Below are 22,112 nucleotides of genomic sequence, written 5' to 3' on the forward strand. Positions count from 1 at the left end.
TGAAACGATCAATTCAGCAAAAACATTAACAAAAAAGAAAAGTAAACGAAAAAAAGATTAAACTAACTCTACATGAACCCACAGAAAAACAAAAGGTTTCAGCCTGTAACATGTGAAAAAAATGTTAATACATGAATGAATTCATATGAAAATAAATTAATAGTTCATAATGATAAATTAAAATAATATAATATTGTAAAATTGTTATCAAGAAACTTCCCTTTTTGTCTTGAGGAGCTATCTTCTTCTTCTTCTTCGTTTCGTCGAGGATTTACTCCAGTACGGCTATTGAATCCAGCTTCCTGGGCCTTCGCAAGCTAACCTGGAGACATAGACCTCTTTAGGTTAAGGACTGGCAACTAAAGGCCATATGTCCTGATTTTCTGTGGTTTTCGATTTTCTGTAGGCGTCGCCTTTTGACTGCCACCATGCGGCCAGGAGCACTGCTAGCCAACCACGCTAGTGCGCAGTCAAAATGCGGCTGTTCACCCGCCGTAACGAAAGGAATATTTCCTTTCGTTTGTCAGATCGCACGAAACTCGTGATCCGCTTGATTACTCAAACAGCACGAGATGTGCGTCGGCTAGGATTTCTCTGACTTGAGCTATCTATGTAATGAAAACCATAAAAGAAAAATTCAAAACGTCAAAACAAAAATTAAACATTAAATTACAAAGTTGAACCAATCGGAAACTTTGCAATAAAGTTTCGTGATGTATGCATCAATACAATGTTTTGAATCTTAACAAAGTAATTTAAACTCCTTCGTCCTCTTCTTTTTGTTACCAAGAATTTACCTTAGAGCTTCATTATAACTGTTGACAAATCTAATCTGTTTGGTCAATTTATTAAATTACAGACAGACATGTAGTGCTAGTGTTATTTTTCCCTTTCCTTTGTAGCAGCAAATATTTAATAGATTATCAACACAAAGCCCAGGGTTGAAACTTTGTTTTCAAACCAAATAAACCAAAGCTCCTGCCAACCACGGAAGGTCGAACATATTGTCCAAATATTCGCAACTATTGGAAGGCCACTCCAGTGGCAGCCAGCTGGATAATATATTCGATGTGAACAAAATACACTGCTCCACTCCAATATTCTCTTTCGCACACATACACACACACACACATCCATAAACTCTCCTCATCCCACCAAACCGGATGCAGACAGGATCGGATCGGCAACGACGAGGTGCCCAAAACCGACAATGATGATTGAAAATCGATTGACTATCGACCAAGCCACAAACGCAAAAGCCAGACATCAGCAAAGATAAAGAAAACATCAAGCGGTACTGGGCGCTGGGAAAAATCGAACGAAACCGTATTGCGCTTATCGGACTCATTGCCGGTTCGGGAGTCAGTTTGTTGCTTTTCCTGCATCTGAATCCCGGCGTCCGGAACGCATTTTCTTCGAGCTCGTGCGAGTTTTCATCCAGACCGTTGTCTTGGCAGGTTTCTTTCTTCACTTTCTGTTTCATTTCTCGTATCGCTGAATAGCGTTAATGATGCGTGCACACGAATTTTGTTGCTGATGTTCGATTCGGTGGTGCAAATTGTAGTGTACACCAACGGTGATGGTTACTATAGATGATGTATTTTTTTTTTCTTCATCCCAACGAGCCAAGCGATTTTTATTGCAAAATAGTGATGTGCATAAATCAATAGCATTCCCGTGAACAAATCGTCTAAAGAAATCGCACAGGACGAACAGCCGTCCAAAAGATAAAAATCTGGTTTTTCTTTGTGCTAGATAAAAGAGTAACATGCTTAAAAAATTGCTTCATTTTGTATTTTTTTTTTCATTAGCTGATTTAAAACTCGTGCGTGGAGCATAGTTATTGAATTAAAGAACTTGTACTGCATATTCCTTCGGGATTTGTTTTTTATTCTATTGTATTAAACGAAGTAACTTGTGAAACTATTATGAAAAACAATCATTTTTACGTTCTAATTCTGAATCTTATTTATAATCCATCAATTTAAAAACATACAAAATAGTTAGTTTTTCCTTCTGTGTGGTTAGATGTTGTTGTAATTTACCATCAGTTACATTTTGGATAATTTTCTCTAACATGAACGAACCAAAGCAGAGTATTTTTAAATAATATTTATGCCTCGCAAAAGGTTCACCTCCTACCACGGCAACTCTGACTTTATTTTCTCCCAATTCAAAAACTTGTGATGGCCAAGAACATTTTATAGCCCTGCATTGAATCCCATTCACCGCATTGGCCACTTCCGCTAATCGATTTCGCGAACAACCTCTATGAAATCGACCTTTTGGGAGTTTTCCTGATGCAATTAAATCTTCCACATTACCACTTACGCGAAGTGTGTTGAACTGGCATGTTCGACGTGTATCATTGTAAAACGTACATGGCATTAAATGTCATATAAGCCAAGGTAGTGAAACGGAGTATAAAATTATTGTTGGCCATTCAATTGATGACAAAGCTTAGGAACTTTGTTCATGTTTAAAACCACCGTCATTTCTGATGCTAAGATTGTAATTGAGATGTACGTACATAATTAACATTTGTCTTGCGTGTTTGAAGTATGTTATAGGTATTATAAACGTAGAAAACATGAAAATTTAACATAAAGTTTTGAGCACACACGGTCTTTTGTCGCTGTCATCAGTTCCGTTTTGAGACGTAAACCGGGGACGGTATGTATAGCATTGCTCGTGGCCGTTATGAACAACGGGTTAATGGCTTCCTAATGGTAAACAATTTTTATAGAACGTAATGTTTTGTTTTTTTTTCCTAAGATGTACTCTTTGCATTGTGATAATACATTCATTGCTGATGTAAACGTTCGTACACTTTTTTTGTCACATACTCCAGGATGAAGAAAGCCACCTCCACAAAGCTGATAAAACTACATCCGAGAAAAAGTGCTGCACTACCACCGAAGGCAACTGAAATGAAAACGTGCTTAGTTAAAAGATAGTAAACAATGAATTCTCCGGAAAATGTACCGATCAGGTTGCTTAGATCGTACAGAACGTCACGCTTCATTCGCATCCTTGGATAGATGATCTGTGTTTCCAGCTTGCTGTTGGCCTGTTCCAGTACCTGTTGCAACAAAGCTTATGAGTGGCCCTTAACCTTCAACGGACTGGGACTGAATTTCCCCTAGCTTACCTTTTTCTTCACCGACACTTGCCGCAGAGAGAGGGACTCGCAAAGCTGCGGGCAGACACAAGTATCGTTGGGCGTATACCAGTTCTTGCGCGACAAGCAGTATAGGCCGGCCGGGTTGCAGATTCGCTTCCCTACATTGGTGTTTGCAAAAAGAATGAGGTACAAATTTTCATTATTAATAGTGCGAATCATTATACCACTCTGGAGACCTACCTATATTGTAGAAGAAGGGAACACACTTGCACATCTTTAGTGCGGCCTCGATCCGGCAGTTTATTCGACACAAATTGATGGTGTAAACCTTTCTTGCAGGAAAGTGGACGATAAGTGGCGTATTTCCGGTACAGGATATGCATACTTACGCTGAAATAGGGGAGACGTTCGTTCGGCAGGCGACATTTGCGCCGACGGGGCGACAACTGCTTGAGGGCCTTCGATGCGACCACCTGTTCCACCGAAAGTGTCGAGCTGATGATGTCGTGCTCGCCGAGTGTGTAATGGATCGGACTATCGCCCGTCATCACGTCCTGCTCGATATGAATGTACTGGAAAGGGAACATGTTTGAGAAAGTGAGGATCACTAATCTAATAATTGTATGAACAACACGATTATCGTAATCTATCAAATTTTTTCATGAAAAGATATAAACTTAAAACAGCTTTATGGCGAATATCAATCTTACAGAAACATCTAAATAATAGATTGCATACAAACATTCTTACTACTACACTCAATCAGCCAGCAGTCGTGGCCGAGTGGTTAAGGCGTCTGACTAGAAATCAGATTCCCTCTGGGAGCGTAGGTTCGAATCCTACCGACTGCGTGCTCAAAAACCTCTTTTATTTATTCCCTTGCCATGTTTTAATACCATTAATGCAAGTTTTTCTTGTTGTATGTAAGTTTTTTGCACACCTTTTTTAAACTAAACCAATAGTCTTATGCAATCGGCACTTACCACGTCGTTTCTTTTCGATTCCACATGACTCATCGCCACCATCGTTCGACAAACGTCCAGCGTGAAGCAATCAGGGGATTTCTCCTTCGAATAGTTTCCCAGCGAGCTAATCGTCAATGGTTAAGAGAACTAGTTAAGATCACTTCCATATTGTACTCGTACCAAATCGGTGCCTACCGAAGGCTGTCGGGACGCTGGAAGCGATAGAGCATCGTCGAGGAGTAACAGATGCCGACCTCGGTCAGGACGGGCGCAAACGTTTTCCAGGGTGACGTCAGCGGATCGTTCATTTCGCGCACCAACGAGAGGATATCGATCTTGGCCAGTGACGTATCGTTTGCGTACTCCTCAAAGTCGGCTAAGCTGTCGAACCGGGCGCGGTTCACCGTCAGCAGGTAATTCCGGTAGTGATTGTATCTTGTGTGGTTGCTGTCCACGTCCCAGTAGCTGTCGAAGTTCGACAATAGTTGGGAATTGTATGAAAATATGAACGAGTGAACGTTAAATCATCAAGAATTAAAATTGATTAAAGTATCTCACCGCTTCAGCAGCTGTTCCAGCTTCTGCTCGTTGACGTGGTCGGAGCAGACGGTGGCGGCCGGCGGTCGAAACACCCAGTTAAGGTAGTTCGTCTCGACGTTCAGCACGGTCGCGTTCTCATTGAAGCGCTCCCAGTGACTGTTGCAGATGCTGACCGAGCAGACGACGGACACGGTCAGCATTACCAGCCAGAACACCTTCTCCAGCAAGTTCGTACGCTGGCGCACCAGGTGGGAAAGGCCGTGGATGGACGATTCGCTCGCGAAGGTATACAGCAGATCCATAATTCCACCGGACTTCCTACTAGACGGAGGATAAGATTCGAACTGACCAAAATTAGGAAGCAGTAAAATGTAGAGCTTACGTTTACGATTTTATCAACACAAATTAATTTTTAATGTTCGGTGCATTTGATAATGGGCGATGAAATTTGCGTGGCCATGTTACTATTTCAAGCCAATTATTTAATTGAAATTTCAAGACGTTATTCTGTTGAATGTTTTAGTTTGTTTTGTTTTTAGTATAGTTGATATAACTTTCAGCTTGACGTTTTTTATAATAACTCAAGCATCATCCCATTGTCCTGTCACACCTTAAACTGTACAATGAAAATGCATTAATGTAAATGAAACGACGTTTTTCGGAAGCTAATCGAAAATGCATGCCATTCTGCAGCCCATAATTATGAATGACCACACGAACGACACGTTCACCGCTAATCCAAAGCATTCACTTCGGTGGGGTTTTCACCTTCGTCACTGAAAGACGTCACGGTGCAATCCGGTGTCGAAGTTATGCTGTAACGGTTTCGTCCAAATTAATGTTCTGTGCTTCAGCATGAGCAAAAGGGCGAAGGAAAAAATGCATCGAAGTAGCAGCAAATGTGCTTCTTAACGGAATGCAGTCGTTGCAGTTTGTTGATGAAGTCGGCAGAAGGGAATGATTGATTTACTGCATTATGCAATCGAGAAGACCGTCTTTAATGGAAAATAGTAAAAGGGCTTTTGGAAATGGTGATGGTTTTGATTTCGCGTACATACAACTATCTGTCAGCAAGTAATTATAAGCATTAATTTAAAATGCCATGGCTGTAGATAAGAGACATCTCTTTTGACAAACAGATATTTCATAAAATCTGCAAAATATGTTTAGTTGTTTACATTATCCATGAAAATCTCTATTGATCAGTATAAAACATATAAATGTATTAGAGCTTCCCAATCAACAGTTTCATTTTATTTGATTTGAAATCTAATGCATTCAATTTCTAAAACAACAAAACTGTAGAACTTCGGGTCAATATGACCACGTTAGGTCAAAATATCGCTTTGTATCAACGCACACAAATTTTAAAGTTATTTTTTGTTGTATATGGACTTTTCTGTAACTGGAATTAAACTGTTTTGGGATATGTCATTAGAAAATTAACAAGATGATCAACTATAACAACAACATGTATTTATTAGTTTAGTAAAGCGGAATATACAGCGGGATATTGTTATTGGGATATAATGAGATATTGGAATATTATTTTGGCAGCAATAAAAAGAAATAAAGCGTTCTATAACGATTATGACTATGAAAGAATAACATGAGCTATTCGTTTATGACAAAAGAAATTCTTAAAGAAAGTTTTCCTTGAGAACCAGAAACAGCACATTGAAACTAATAAAAACAAACGCTTCTAGGTTCGCAAACACTGTAACAAACAATGATGAACCAAATAAAATAGACCATCAAACTATATTTTAAGAACTGGATGATGTTGTTTTTGGAGAAGGTTTTATAAATATTGGAAAATTTAAAATAAAATAAATCAAGAAGGAAAAATACCTACTTGCATTCCGAGCTCACAACACACTGCTTCGAACTGAACTGAAACATGATGACGCAGGTGTGGAAATGTATGAAAAATGTTTCAAGTGGTACTAAACCTTCCCAAAACTACTTCCTCACTTACCAAAGAATAGGGTGTTGCTCCGGTTGCCATCATTATGCCGTTTTCCAGATAATGAACTCTTAGCACACACGCTACGAAGCCGTCCTCCGGCGCTCGTCATAGCTGGAAGGAGTGCAGGGTGTCTATTTAGACCCGTGTCAGCCTTCGATACTTGAGGAGGATGACTTCTTCCCCCGGCTGAAGCTGTCCGTCCGGCTAGAGTCCGTGTGGCTAGAAAGCATTAAATGAGCCATGACGTTACTTCTTGAGCAAAAGATGAGTCCACTAACTCCCCTACGCGCACGGTCCACCAATGCAGCCAGGTCTACCCTTCCATGTGGACTTAAGTGCGGTCGGTCTGACGACACTTCGTGCTTTCGCAAGCGTTTGCGTGAAGAAGGTCGGCCTTTTGCGCTAGCCTCCCCTAGCGAAGGGAAAGCAATTGAAGGGTTTTCCACGCCGCCCCGAGGGAGTAAATGTGTGTACCAAACGCGGCCATATATCATGCCTTCGGTGCACACCTCCGAAGAGGAAAAGTACAATAGGAAAGAATGGCCATATGTTCGCTGTTTGGATACTGGCGGGAAGAGAAAAAGAAAGAAGTCTCTATTAGCAAGGAGCATTGGCAGGATTACATCGGACGACAAAGGTCACCCGAAAGCGGAGTGAGCCGGCAGTGGCTTTCGTTTTTCATCGCACAGGGCTCATCTTACCGGGGAGGTTTGATAAATCACACACCCGCCAACCTAGCCGGAGCGTGCATGGAAAGCAGGCCGGGTAAAGGTGGCTAGGCTCCGGTATCGGGTGGTTCCAACAAAGACTCGCTGCACGCACGAGATGAAGAAACCAAGGCGTCTCTAAACGAGTGAGAAAAACGGAGGAGTCGAGCAAGTAAAAAGTGAGATCATAAAGCGGTTATTTGTTGGCTGTTGGTTGGAGGGAAAATTAAAATTAACTTCTTTAATTACAAACCACATCCGACACCCAGGGGGTTCCGCCTGCATGGGCTGCTGGCTTTCGAGCTAGTCGGGCAAACCGAACGACCCCCGACCACGTGCGGCGGTTATTATTGATAACGGTTCCGATAACAATGATAGATGGTGTGTCTTAGGCGTTGGCGAAAAATCGCGCGCCCGAGAGACCTGGCGGCAGGAATTAGCCGGATCATCCGATACTTTCTCATATTAGCCCGGTCCGAGATTGTGGCCCATGGCTACCCTCGGTATGGAGTCTAATTTGCAGGCGCCAGCTGTATCGAAGGGGGCTTGTAAAGTATCCTGTTTTTCACTTTCCCACCACCAGCAAGTCAAAGTAATGTACAGGAAGTAATAATTTGGCCAATGCGTGCGTAGGAAGAACCGTCGGTTATAAAATCGTTCGAATATGGACCCGAAGAGTTCAGAAGTTCGTCACTGTCGGAACGGGTCAGCAACGGTTTTTCTTTAAAAACAAAACCCGGCAGGAGCTCCTGTCATCGTGACAAAGCGAATAAAATATTCGAGTCGTGCAAACCTATAGACTGAAAGTTTTGTTTACGAAAAGTGAGTGGATTAAAACATAAATAGTTTTCCCCAAAGTGCCTCCAAGTTGTGAAGTCCTTAGACTGTACCGTAGCGAAACAAAGAAAGTTAAAATACTGAACGAAATCGAAGCTAAAACGTAAGATTCTTATAACATAGAGTGCCTTATTTTGTTCAATTCATATCTGAGCCATAGTATACATAATGCTACAACATCGTGTCAAAAATATTGAAATGATTTTCTTTACAATAACAAAATGAAATACTGCTACAGCTGTTCAAAGTTAATTTCCATGATATGTGTTTGTAAAGCAAATGCTCGCTTAATTTATTAAAACTAGCATTGTCATAAAGAACTGCTTATATTACAAAGCAAATACATACTCTGAAGTCGTTGTCCATGTTTAGGTTATAAATAGAAAACATTTGATTTGAAATATTTTCTAGACCTGTGTAACGAACAAATTGTTCTAAATTTACGAGATTTCATGAAACAATCGTGTATTGAAAGTACAGTTATATTGCATTTTACCTTCTTCGCTTTCGATAAATTGTTCATGAAAACTTGTTTTAATGTACCGTTATTACCTTCTTATTGTATGTATATTTCATTTTTATCCGTACGGTTGTGCGTTTCTTGTAACGGTTATCATTTGAAGTGTGTTCGTTAAACAAACTACTCCCAAACGTCTACACCAACAAAAACGTTCCAAATCAATGGAACACGCGACAAATCTAAGCGATTGTCGCTCAAACTTTGATAGCATCAGTTCTTTGCCCCAAACCCTGGCGTGAAAGCAATCAAGTTTGAATGACGACAATAAACATATCCTTCTTGTCATGATGTTCCGCGTCTATGGCCGTCTATTTCACTGTAATCTCTTCCCCCTTCCGTGGTATTTGGAAATATGAATGATTTATGACACAATTCTCTCCCCATCCGGATCCATTTGGGTGACTGAAAGCACGTGTCGTCACTTTATTTGCGTTGCATCTTCAGCGCGCTGTGATCAAAATGTGGGCAGCTCAGATTGAGTCAACTGAACAACTCGAACGAATGATTGTTGCAAAGAAGTGATGGAGAAGGAACCTGGCAAATCTATCTCGGTTGTCGAAAAGATTTTATTTACATTTTTCTAGAAGAACGAGATGAGTTCGAACCATTTTCAAAACCCTTAACCTCCGGCTAATGGCCATACCTTTTCACAATCATTCCGGTAGCTTTTCGAACTATAGCAATTTGAAGGGCACCGCCAGTCAAAACTATTCGTTGCACTGCGCTGCTACCGGAATGCATTTGCAAGCAGCACTGCACCGGTTGAGGTGGAGCAATCTGCAACCTTACCTAGCACGCTTTCCCTCACTCGGACGCGTTTGAAACAAGGCACATTCACAAATTCGTTCCTTGGCATCGAAACCATCGCTTTAGGTATTCTATGGCGAAAATCAGCGAGAAGCGAAAGGAAAACGACGATCGATTGAACGTAAGGAGAAAAAAGAAGTGTTGGCATTGGAAGTGGATGCACTAAAAGTGCACTACAACACGCCTGCAGTCGGAAGGAAACTTATGCTTACTCACCTACTTTTGCAACTACTCTTCCTACCTGAAACGGGAGTGGTTGTTCCCGCAGTCCTTGGGGTGCACTAAATCTCGATCTTGGATCGCAGGAGCGGCCATCGGTCACTCGGGAGGTTCGGAGGTGACTCTCTCGATGACCTTCCAACATGGAGAAACATGATGATAAAACGCCCCGTTCTTCTTTTCGTTCCAAGCAACGGTTGCTTCGATGTACTTGAAACTTTACAATAAAATTATAAATCTCATCAGCACACATTCCTGCTGCCTTGGGAAACTTTGAAGACTAAGTGCGCCGAAAGCCCACGCAGAAGCTCTCTCTCTCTCACACACACACACAAACGCTCGCCCAAACGAAGGATCGCTACCCAAATGCGCAGCGGAGTTCATCTTTTGACTTTCCGACAATGGAGCAAAGACAACGCAACATGTAGAAATGAAAAGAAAATCCATCCTGGAAGCGGCTTGGGAACGAAGAGTGTATGACACTGTTTGGGAACATTTTCATTGTTCCCTGCACGGGAACCTTCAGTAAGATGGCCGTACGTAATTGGGAAGGTGTCCCTGCACGAGTCTCACACCCTGCATTTACCTCTCTGTCGCTCTAAGGGTTGGTGTTAGTCGATCGAGACCCAAGCCAACCAATGCCCAGCACCGTGTCAGCACAAAGAGCACAATGTCATATGAAAACACCTTCCCTCCCCGACGATGTTGGAGGGAAAGGAAAACCCCGGTGAAAAGTTCATCCTGTCCTGTATACGGAGCTAGTTTATGGACGATGTCCAAGTGCGACCATGTGTTCGACGCTCGTAAAAAGAGTGTCAGCCAAATCTGAGTAGAAAAGTTTCCTTTTTAATGTCCTCGCACCCACGCATCGTCATGTGTGGATGTGTGCGGCTGTAAACATTCAATGGGTACGAGTTTGGGAAATTTATGAGATGTCTGTGTTTCTTTTTTTCATTTCAACTTCACCAGAGTAGCCGCAAAATGAAAACGGCACTTTAAATAAATTCTCATGAGCATTAGCGTGTTTATGTGGCTAGCAAATTGATGAAATCGGCAGTTTAGTTGCGTGAAAAACTCATCATCTGTTATTTTCGGCCGGTTTATTATCCGACAGTCTATAGGCTTGTACTTTGCGAGATTCTTTTTTGAAGCATAAGTTACTGTAGCTGCCAGCAATTTGTGACCAATTCGTTGGAACTGCTAGAAACACTTAGTGTGTCATCAAAACGATGAGTAAATTTATAGTTGAATTGCTTCAGAGCATTTACCAAAATAAAACACTATTCAGCGAAGGAGGCTAGAGCTCGCTACTGCTATTTTTACAGCTTTACGAAATTGAAAAACATACAAATTTATTCCATTAATACAACTGAAGCATCGTAACGTAAAATGAAAGTTAAAGTATAGCGAAAAATATAGAGCAGATAAATTTATCTGAAAACATTGAACAAACCGGTCACAAAATAAAAAGAATTAGTTGTAGTTCAAAATAACCAAACAAAGCAACGACAAAGTTTTGAATATTGATAAAACTAGAAGTTCTTGATCTACAAAACAGTATTTTAAACATTGTATCATTTTGTTGAATTCCAACTGTCTATTAAATTATCATGTTCTTCTAAACTATAGTGAAATGTTTTCATTTTTAGTTTCTCAACCTTCTTTTACTCTTATTTTTGGAGCGCTACACTTGAATGGAAAACTGTTTTATTTTGAAGAATAAAATTAGTAAAGCCAGTAACCGTGGTTCCGTCAAGCACGTTGCTCAATTTTCGTAATCATAATTAGCAATAGCTCAAAAGAATCACCGGGAAATACTTCCATTTTCCCAAGCTTCAGCTGCATTTTCTCCATCTGTTAACGACCACAGAACGAGCACCCATCCCCCTTCATCGCGACCTTCACTGAGTATTTGAGCCGAGAGTTGCGCTGCAAATGAAAGTTTGGAGAACGATAAAGTTTTCCTTCGACGGCCTCCGACGTCCCTGTGCTAACCATACGTGCATTGGAAAAGCATGGGAGCTGCTTAGGGACAGCGAAAAAAACCCCAGCGAACCGAACGAGTCCCAAACACGTCCTTCACCGTGACGTGTTTCCCCGTGCGGAAGTAGAACAATCTCCGCCACTATCGGCCACAAAACGAGTTATATGCACGGCTTTTCACGTACACCGTTCGAGTTTGGCAACAGTCGACGGCAACAGGTTTTCTGCTCCAGGAGAAACGTGAAGCTACCTTACGAGATTGAGTTTATTTTTATTATTATTACTTTTTTTTGTAATAACCTGCGAAATTTCTTTTTCATTTTGATTTCAAACTCCCCTTCATTGATGATGCGCTTTCCTTTTCGCTCGCAAATATAAGCTGCGAGGATAAGCTGCGAAGCGTGCCGGCTCGATCCTGACGGTTAACTGCTTGCGACAGGTTTCTCAAAAAAGACGTGCTCCGCCTTCAGAAAAATTTGACCCATCCACCACACCGGGGTTGCTTCTCGATTTTGTTTAAAGATTGTTCATAATTTACTTTGCACAAAGTTTTCACGCGTGCCTCAAGGAACAGTGAAGCTTAACAATCTTCCAGCAGGAGAAAGCTGCTACTTGTTGCTCCCAGCTTGTTGAGGGAAAATAATACGTTGCTCGATAATGCAGTTGACACCCGCTTTTCACCTACGTTTATTACACTAACCGAGTAAGGCGATCCATTTGCTCGTACTTAGATTTAGCAAAAGTCGTTTGGTAAAGTTTTCTACTCGATTTTTGGGATCCGTTTCGTTTTCTTTTTTCTTCCATACGCTGTAACAGTCTTCGATGGCCAACACCCTGGTCTTGGCTGACCAAGTGTAGGCGCTTTTCCGAGCCTATTAATGTTTTATTTTGTTTGCTTGTGTATGAAATGTGATAACTGAGAGTGGGGGAATTGTTTTCGAGCCTCGTATCGCCCGATGGACGCTGATCAAAAGTGATGTGAAGGATTTTCACGGATTAGATTTCCCAAAATATCAGTATTTGGTATGTATTTTTATTGCTCCCTCACATTTGAGGCCAATTTTATTTAGTTTGCTTATGATGGAGGCGCCTAGTACAAACAGCGGGTACAAAATATTACAGCACCTTCCACAGTAGATTTTGAACACGAAATTTTTAATCTATGGATTGGAGGTCGGCAAAGTTCGACCCGCGGGCCAAATTCAGCTGAATCTACCCAGCCCGTAAGAAAATATTAGAGCTTCATACAAAAAAAAAACCATTTCAATTTTTATCGAATTTGATCACGATGTCAGGTTTGTTTTCTTCCCAAAAATGAAGATTAAATTTTGTCAATACCAGGTGACTTTCTCGTATACTTTTCGTTCGTTTTTTTTCTATCGTACTCGCATTATTGAGCGTTCTCAAATTTCCTAGTCTCGTGAGTCTCGTCCAAAATCCGACGGCAATAACACGTTTACTTTGCATCCAAAATAGCTTCATTCAATGCAATTTCCATAAACATTACGACATAAAATAAAGCTTACAATATTAAAAACTTCTCGAAGCTGAATTATTTTAGTTACTGAGAGTACGCCAGTAAATCCAAGATACTTTAATTTATTAGAGTAGAAGATTAATTTCAAGCACAATTGAAAAAAATTTAACATTTTATCTTTTATTATTTTTATGTAACTTTAGTATTTAGAAAGTTAATCAAGGGTACCAGTTTAGAAACATTAAATTATCGTTTAAGGTATCCGGTTCGCGCTGTCCGTTTCATTTTAATCATCTGGCCGATTTTAGGAAATGCATGCCAATCCCTGCTATAAATTCAAAAATTAATTAGGAAGTTAAATTCTGTGCATTGTTAAAATGATATTGAAAATATAATTTACATTTTTGACGACTGAACATTTTTAAACATTTTCAAAACCAATCAACTGACAAAGAAATGGTTTCTGATTAATGCAAACAAAAGTGAATTCGAAATAAACAAATTTCATTCTTCTCCAATGAGGAATACCATCAATACATCATTTAGAATGAAGAGGTTTTGTGAGCGCAAAAAAGTTCTTGAAAACACGTGAAATTGTTTGCCAGTCTGTTGTTAAACCAAGATCAACATTCTCATTCTTTGCAACATCGTTTACAACACCGCTTCAGTACAGTGTCTGGTTAGTTTTTACCACAGGAACTGGCGAATGAATGTCATGGCAAAAGATAAGTAGTGCTCAGAAGAAAAACATCGGAAAATCCTCCACACCGATTCCGGTATGGCTAAGCTACGTTCTCGGGTTCGGTAGGTGTACTTTCGCTGGCCCTGCCGGGTGCGGTAACTAGTTTTTCCAGCGATCGGCCACAGGAAGTCCTGCCACAATGGCTCGCAACGGCACGGAATCCTAGCAACGCCAGGTCGCGGCAGAAACGGGCACGATTGCGGCCGCCGGCGATGCTGGTTTGCACTACAATAAAAGCTTCTTTTACGCGCGCCAAAGTAAATCTCTATTAAATACATTCTTCTCCAGACCCACACGACCCCTCCAAGACGACCGGGAAGGCTCTGGCCGCGTGCTAGGTTTTTGTGAAATGCTCCGGAATGCTACTCTTCCAGTAGCAGCTCGAAGGAAGCGGAAAAAAAACATGCAGCCTTCTTGTCGCTTGTTACGGTCGGATTGTTGGCACTAGGTGTTCTTTTCTTCTTCAGCCCGTGTGGCTTTTACATTTTGTTGCAACCACAATTTCCTTCCGGTGTGCGTGTGTATGCGGTTCTGTGTTTAGTGGATGGTTTTTTTTATTATGCTTCCCTTCGTTTGTTACAGTTTTGACTTGCAGGCAATGAAAAAGATTGTATTATTTTTCTAAATACATTTTTCACATTGCAAAACATTTAAGACACTTTGCTTTTCTCATACTTTTTTATCATTTCTTTTACCGAAAACTGCACTACAAATTGAAAGTCATTAGCTGTCATTTTTCAAAATATTACATAGCACAGCCAAACGAGACCGAAGCCATTGGCTTCCTAAGCAAAGAAAATGGTTACTGACAACTATCGAAAAAAGGCGAAACAAACAACAAAGATCAACATGCTCTCTGAAGGCCGTTCAAGTGTGAGTGCCAAAAAATGGACCATAAAATAAATCCCACTCGAAGCGACAATCCCAAGCACCGGGACGTGGTGCGCTGGTACATTGTGCCATTGCATTGTGTAATATTTTCCTTTGGCATCCTTAGGCCAACCCCTACTCCTAATACGCGAGCTGAGAGACTCGTTGGCGTTGGCGTTGGCGGGAAAATTAACACATCCTGCCGCACACCACCGGTTATGGTTCATTAATGGCAAATTGCTAATGCCGTAACCGTATCATCGATCATGGTTGCATTGGACATGATCGGCGTGGAACAATCCGCACTTCCGTTGTGGAAGGGAAGACAGTTTCGAGACGCATTTTCTGCGCATCCCGCCTGTCCGAGCGTTGTCGCACTGACTGACAGCTGAGAAGAAAGGGACAACCACGAAGCGCCCAGCATGTTCCACTAATGCAGCCTCTTACGAATTACGCTGGAACGAGATGCGCGTCACCACGTGGTGATTGAAAGTAATGTCGCATGCCGCATATATGGCAGCTGGCTCTGTACCATACCTAAGGAACCTTCGTCTTCCGTTTCAGCGATACACCGTGGGCAAAAGGAACTAAAGTAAGCGTAGAGTTTCACATTCCGCCTACGTTCGCTTCATGGCCGCAATTAGTGTGACTGGCATGCATACATATATGTACATCAAAAGTCGATCATCCTGGCCGACATGATCCGTTGGAAAATAAACCAAAAGCTTATCCCACAGTAAGCTTACTTTTTCCGGAGCCTGATGGTATCTTGCAATGGGAGGAGGAAAAGCGTAAAGATGACGAAAAATTGTAATGATTCAACTCATAATGCGATACGCTTATCCCTTGTTAGACTTTGATAATGTAAGTTATTTCACCTCAACTTAATGAAATCAAACCGTACAGAGGGAATTTCGCTGAATCATTCAATTTAGTTAATAAATACGCTTTGACATTTTAACTTACTTGCTTAGAACTTTATTTGACGAATAATGAAGGAACGAGCGTATAAACCGATTTTTAATAAAAATTTGAATCATTCCTGTATGTTCATAACATATTTATTTCACACGAAAAACAAATTGGTTTGTGGATACAGTAGTTCCCGTAAGAGAAAAATTACCTTAACAATATATTTTATAATTAAAATCATAACAAACAGATATTATTTGTTAAATCAAGTAGTAGTCAATTGTATATTTCATTAGGATACGCATTAAAATTAACAGATTTTTAGTAAACTCTGTTTTAGGTAAGAACACTACAATATGGGTAAGGAAACTAATCAATTAAAAACCAAATGGATAAATGAAAGCTAGAGAAGAGACACGATACACATCTCTCTGTATCCTCGACGTCAGAAGGATAAATGGTTTAATGCCGTAAATCTATTTAATTATTTTCAATTTGCTCCTTTTCCCGATGAAACACTTTACTGTTTTCATGCTTTTTGTATTGTTTCTCAGTTAAAGTTGTAGTCGGCCTTTTCTTTTGCGTGGATTGATCATGCTGTTAAAAATATCCTTGCAGCTGTAAAATAGATTCTGTATAGCTTAAATTGAGCAATTATGTAACTATTCTAGTATTAATGGTAAGTCTAAAAAAACTAAAAACTTTTGTATGGTGTTCTTTGGATTAACTAAAAAGCTTTAGCAAGTTTTACCAGATGCGGTATGAATAAGACTAGTATAAAGGTTAGTACGGACATCATTACCTTCGTTTTAATGTTCGGTTTCCGGACGGCAATCCCACATTATCCTGCCTAATGAACACATCCCATCGGTACGAAAATACTCTAACGATAGGCAGACGCATGTTTATTTTCAACCCACGAGTAGTTTGGTACATAGAAAAAGCTGGAGGAGTGGATAACTTACTAGGACCGTGCGAAAATGGTTTCCCAACGACTTGCCGCCTGAAAAACATCGACCACCGGAACTGGCGCCATCGGTATGAAAAATTCCCATTGTTGACCGCAACATAAATCCGCAAAAATGTGTTTCGTGAAACTCGATTAGTCGTGAAAATCATTGTGAGTGTGGGCGGTGTATAAAGCTTAAACCAAAACCTTTCCCCTTAAGTCTCAACCGAAGTATCATCGAACAGGCCAGTCCCGATGACCTGTTGCTCAAAAAGGTGAAACGGTGATAGTGTTTCTAATGCACGCCGCCTGAATTCCGGTACTAATTATCAAACCCAATGGCCACTGGACGCACCGTCGCGTTGGCGGCTAACGATGGTTGGTGGACGCACTTTTCGGGGACATAAATTCTGAAACATCGCTAACCTCTGTCGCTAACCAGCCGACCGGTCGAGGCCTTTGTACCGCCAACGTTTCGGTAGGCTCCATCCGTAGGGATTTTAACTAATGAACTTCCGTCATCAGCAGCGTTCCCGGTAACCGGCACTGTGGCCCAGTATATTGTACCGGGGATCTACAAGAATAAGCAATAGAGCAAATTGTCAAACGGTATACTTTGTATAACCTAATAGACAGTAAGAGGAATAAAAGTAGTACAACAGGATAGTATTAGGATAAACAAGAGTAAGGGCATTAAAAACACCCTCAATAAATCAATAATTGCATAAATATTAATCATTAAATGAATATGATAGTTAAGTTCAACCGAAACCAGTATTTCCATAGGAAAAAAAACTAATTTTGTACTCATACTGAAGCTTTTAAATGACCAACATATTTTTAGCAGGCCGTGTATGGTTTACCCTAGTGGGACGGCAACTACAAGGTAAATAATTTAATTAAACCCAAAATGAGACTAGACAGTTTCCATCCGTATGATTAATAGACATATCGTAAAAATTATCAAAGAAACTGGTGAAACCAACACCACAAAAACACGGATTACAAATTCCCCACCATTCATTATCCTGAAATGGTGAAAATGTGGGACACATTTATTCATTACCACTAGCTGACCATTAGCTTTTCCCGTTTTTCATCCGGTTTTTGGGGCAATTCGATCGAACAACAGGCACAGGGATGTTGTGTCTCCTGCAGTTTCTGTGATGTAACGAGTTCGACGAATTTGGACAGATTAACCTCCCAAAAATCCTACAACTAAGTGTAACAACAAAGTAAATCCATCCGGAATAAATACGACAGCTATATGTAACTAAGTAAAATAGTGTAAAACGTTTTTGTATTTCATGCAAACTATACACGAAAAGTATCATAGGCAAGGGAAAAAATACTACACACACCCAACAAATTATTACTCTGTCACAGCACAGATCATTGATAACACCGAATATACGGTTTAAGCTTAAGGCCTGCAATATACAATCCTGGGTTAAAACCACCAAAATTCAAAAAAAGAAAACCAAAGTTTACAGGCTAAAATTGGCTACATGGCATCAGCCCGCCTGGACACCATCAAAATGCGGTATCGACCGTAAACTGTTGGGATTAAATTTAATTGGCAACTACCGACGGTTGGCAGGGAAAGAAGAAAAAACAGAACTAGTGTCCAAAACCCACAACAAAAACCCTTCCGCTGCACTTTCACCCACACTTGGGCATATTTTTGCCACGGTGCGGCTCATGTGAGGACGAACGACCCGGATCCCGACCCAGACCTAGCAAAAAAGCCACCGAACTATTTTCTTTTGATTATCCAACCCCCGCCTTGAAAATGAGTTCCTCCATCGGTACATGTGATGCTGGCAAATAACCTTGTCGTAGATTATATAAATTTTTGTGCTAGATTGTTTTTATCTTTCCAACCAGTACAGTCGTCCTTAGTAGCAGCAATATCGGATAACATCCTTTGGATTGATTTTTATTTTAATATTGGTTAATCCTGTTTTTCATTCCAGCTTTCACGGGAACCAAACCTTTGGCACTTTCGGTTTTTGGTTCTTTTGGAAAACGTTTTCATTTGTTTTCCCCTCTTTTTTTGTTCAGCATGAATGCGCGACGTGGTTATTTTATAAATTGATTTTATGTTGAAATGTTGTTTTGATTTATTCTTTTTCGTACATAATCAATAACTGAGAACCTTTTTCTATGTTATTATTTTCTACTGCCGTTTTCTATCCTTGACACTAACGCGGGTGTTTTGGCACTAGTTCCCTTGCTTTATTATGTATACATATTTTCCTATTCGTCATTCACCACTGACGAGACGACGGTGGTGCCACCCATTGTTCTAACCAAAAAAAGGTTTTTTTTCATCCACTTGCTTTCTTAAAACTCAAACTCAACTTATACCCAACGGGGGAAAGCGAAAGCCATCCTGAAAATGACTATACTACTATGAATGAAAAATAAAACTATCCATCCCCGTTTGCGCCCAGTGACTCATTCGAGAACTATAAAAGCAACCGCGTCTTAGAGACGTCGATGGGTCGCTGATTCAGATGAAGATTCTCATCGTTCTTGGCGTCATTGGCCGACGGAAGGATTTGTTGATGTAAAGTGGCTAAAACGCAGTCAATGAATGCCGTTCGTCACGAGATTTTTCAACAGAGAAGGGCCACTGATTCGTTCCAATACGCAAAAGAACGATTGAAAGTGCCGGTTATTTTTTGTATTTGTGAAGCTTATTATGGGTTTATACCGTCACTTGGAGGTTTATTTTCAGCGGCTAGTCTTAATTAATGTTTGATGTAAGCAAATTGTTTACTGATGCTGAGAGAGCAGTCTACCAACGAATATTGAGCGCAATCGGTTTCAAAATTCCATTTACTTTTTCCAAATAAGGCTATAGCTTTCGTAATCGTCAACGTACATTCAACGTTTTTGAGATACTTTAAGTACACCATTGTCAATTATTTGTAAAAAAATGAAGAATTGTTTCATAGTCTTCGAAATGGTGTGTATCACAGTGAAATCATACCGAACTTTATAAAGTTAAAACCTTTAACATTGTCCCTTTTCGTTGATAGTTTTTTTTTTAATTTAAGAGACAGAAACGCACTATAGATATTTTTATTTCCGAGTAACTGCCGAACTGGCTACAAACCACCACCCATCGTATTAACTTTTCCTATCAAATGCACTTTCCGTCACGATGTCCGAGCATCTCAACTGCCATATCATTGCTACGTACCCACTCATGTGCGCCAATAACGACCTAAAAAGTCAATCGAGCCCAGAACAGCACCGAGAACGCACCGTGCAGGGCAACGGAAAATCCCATTTTTATTGAGAACTGCATTAAAAATCGCCCTGCAAACAGACCCGCCGACGACGACAACGACGACGACAACGGGCCAGTCTTTCGGGAACCGCGAGGGCCACATGGCCATTTGCACCGGTCTTATGACCGATGGCGAGGAATAGAGGAAGCTCGAGTTTTCTCCTTCCTGTTTTTTTTTTGCAAGAGTCCCATTGTTGAAACCCACTTTCGTCTCCTGGTGGCTTACTGGCCTGCAGCTGCAGTTGCAGATGCGATGATGATGCATCGGCGTCTGTTGGCGCCAAAAAGTATGCACTGGTGGGTGTTATTGCAATGGCTCGGGAAAGCTTTTGGGGAAAGTCATACCAACTCGCCGTCGTTGGGCGAGTCGTTTTACCCACGCATTATGCGACACTTGCCTAGCCTAGATAGGTCTAGCTAGGCAAACATATTGAACGGAACCAATTGAACCACGGGAAAAAACAATCCTTCAGGTCCTGTTTCGATATTTGAAATGTACGTTGAAATTTACCACGAATTGCATACTCAAGGAGCGAAATCGCTCTCCTTACTAACTCGGGGACAATTCGATCTACATGAAAGATCTGAAGTGTGATCGGGGATCATATAAAAAAGTAACAGCTATCGAAAAAACACATAACGTAACAAAACTGACCCACCGACAACATACGCGCTAGGAAACGGAAGAAAAATAAAAATCCTGAAGCTGAAAACAAACAAAAAATCAGAAAGAGCGAATATCAAACATCGTCGGTTTTCGTGTCCTTCCGTAAGCGGATACCATCAGTTCTAGCCCCGAAGTTGGAGGAAAGATAGTGGGACGATACTGGAAGCTTTCTACGCGGTACAGTGGTCGATGAGGTGGCCAAAGTTTGTAACAATTTTAGAGTTAGTAGATTTGTAAAATAAATATTCTTACACATGTGTCAATTGATTACGATTTCCAAACATGTTAAATAGTATAGTAAATATTTAAATGAAAGTTAAAACCAATACAAACTGCTAGCATGATCAGTTCTTTCAGAAGCTTTTCATTGCCGTGAAGCTTTATGTTGTTGGAATCGAGTTCTATCTGTAACACTAGGACTAGCGGTATTTGGCATATATAATTCCAACGCAACCAGGCAAAATAACTGTTGGTTTGTGATTTAGTTTGTTTTTGCACGAAATGTACATTTATTGTCATAACTCATAAATTGATATTTTGTTAATATTCGCATTGAATATGGCAGAGTGAATACCAAAGCAGTGTAAAATGAAGTTCTAGTATTAAATTTGGGCTGGTTCATATTGAATCCTGATTCTAACACTATCAATATGATAGTAATACGATGTAGTGAAGTTAGGTAAGAATAATTTTTATAACTAATTTTAAGTGGGGGTCCACGACAGCCGAGCGGTAGCGCCGGTTAAAAAATCGGCCCATGAGCGCCGGGGCTACCCACCTCGACAGCGTGGGTTCGAATCCCAACCGAGACCGGACCCTTCCCTGTCCTCTCGTACAGGCTATCCACGAACAACAGGGAAACAAGTCTCGTAAGCCCTTAACGGGCAGGCATGACCAAGAGGTCGTTACGCCAAGAAGAACTAATTTTACATGAAGAACACATTTACAAAGAAGAACATTTTACACAATTCATGTTTTCTAAACCTAAAATTTGTTCAACTCTTGAATTGTCTGTAAATTGATCAACTATATTTATTTGAATTATGTAATTTCACAATTCTTTTCGAATGTACAGATATGAGTTGGATATATTTTCGGATGCATTAAACATCCAAATTTCATCAATCCTCCTGTAGCTGTTCTCACTGTGCGCGGCTCGAAGATGATACCGAGTGCGTGTTTATGTGCGTGTGTACTGTTCGGTGCACGCATACGCAAGGCCACCACCGAAGCGAATTGGCCTCGACCACGACCGAGTACGACGAAAGTCGAGCCGACCACCGCAGGACAAAAACCGGCAGGAGCAGTTAAAAAGCCACGATGGCGTCCGTTTTGCTTTCAGTGTCGCCACGGAAGAGCACGCGAATCGACGCGGTGGGAAACGGAACCAAAACGGCCGAATCGGTCCCCGAACAAACACGCACCAGAGCGTCTAGAAGTAGGTGTAGGTCTTAAACCGAGCAACCACGCGGCCGAGTGACTTGGTTTAGTTTCAGTAGACTTGGCGTCTCCATCGCAGGCGA

General features: G+C 40.9%; 1 protein-coding gene and 1 non-coding gene across 2 annotated transcripts; one reads left to right on the forward strand and one right to left on the reverse strand.

Moving 5' to 3' along the window:
- Positions 1 to 2,803: 2,803 nt before the first annotated feature.
- On the reverse strand, positions 2,804 to 4,931 carry LOC131294036 (sodium channel protein Nach). Its single transcript, XM_058322083.1, has 8 exons — positions 4,648 to 4,931; positions 4,285 to 4,554; positions 4,108 to 4,213; positions 3,514 to 3,696; positions 3,365 to 3,452; positions 3,152 to 3,282; positions 2,986 to 3,082; positions 2,804 to 2,925 (listed from the first exon to the last, which is right to left on the reverse strand). Exons 1-8 carry the CDS (start codon positions 4,929 to 4,931, stop codon positions 2,804 to 2,806), a joined length of 1,281 nt encoding a protein of 426 aa, XP_058178066.1.
- Trnas-aga (transfer RNA serine (anticodon AGA)) lies at positions 3,894 to 3,975 on the forward strand. The gene has a single exon. It is a non-coding gene; the product is annotated as a tRNA-Ser (tRNA).
- Positions 4,932 to 22,112: the final 17,181 nt, after the last annotated feature.

Source organism: Anopheles ziemanni, chromosome 2, assembly GCF_943734765.1.
Source record: "Anopheles ziemanni chromosome 2, idAnoZiCoDA_A2_x.2, whole genome shotgun sequence".
In the NCBI taxonomy this organism is placed as follows: domain Eukaryota; kingdom Metazoa; phylum Arthropoda; class Insecta; order Diptera; family Culicidae; genus Anopheles; species Anopheles ziemanni.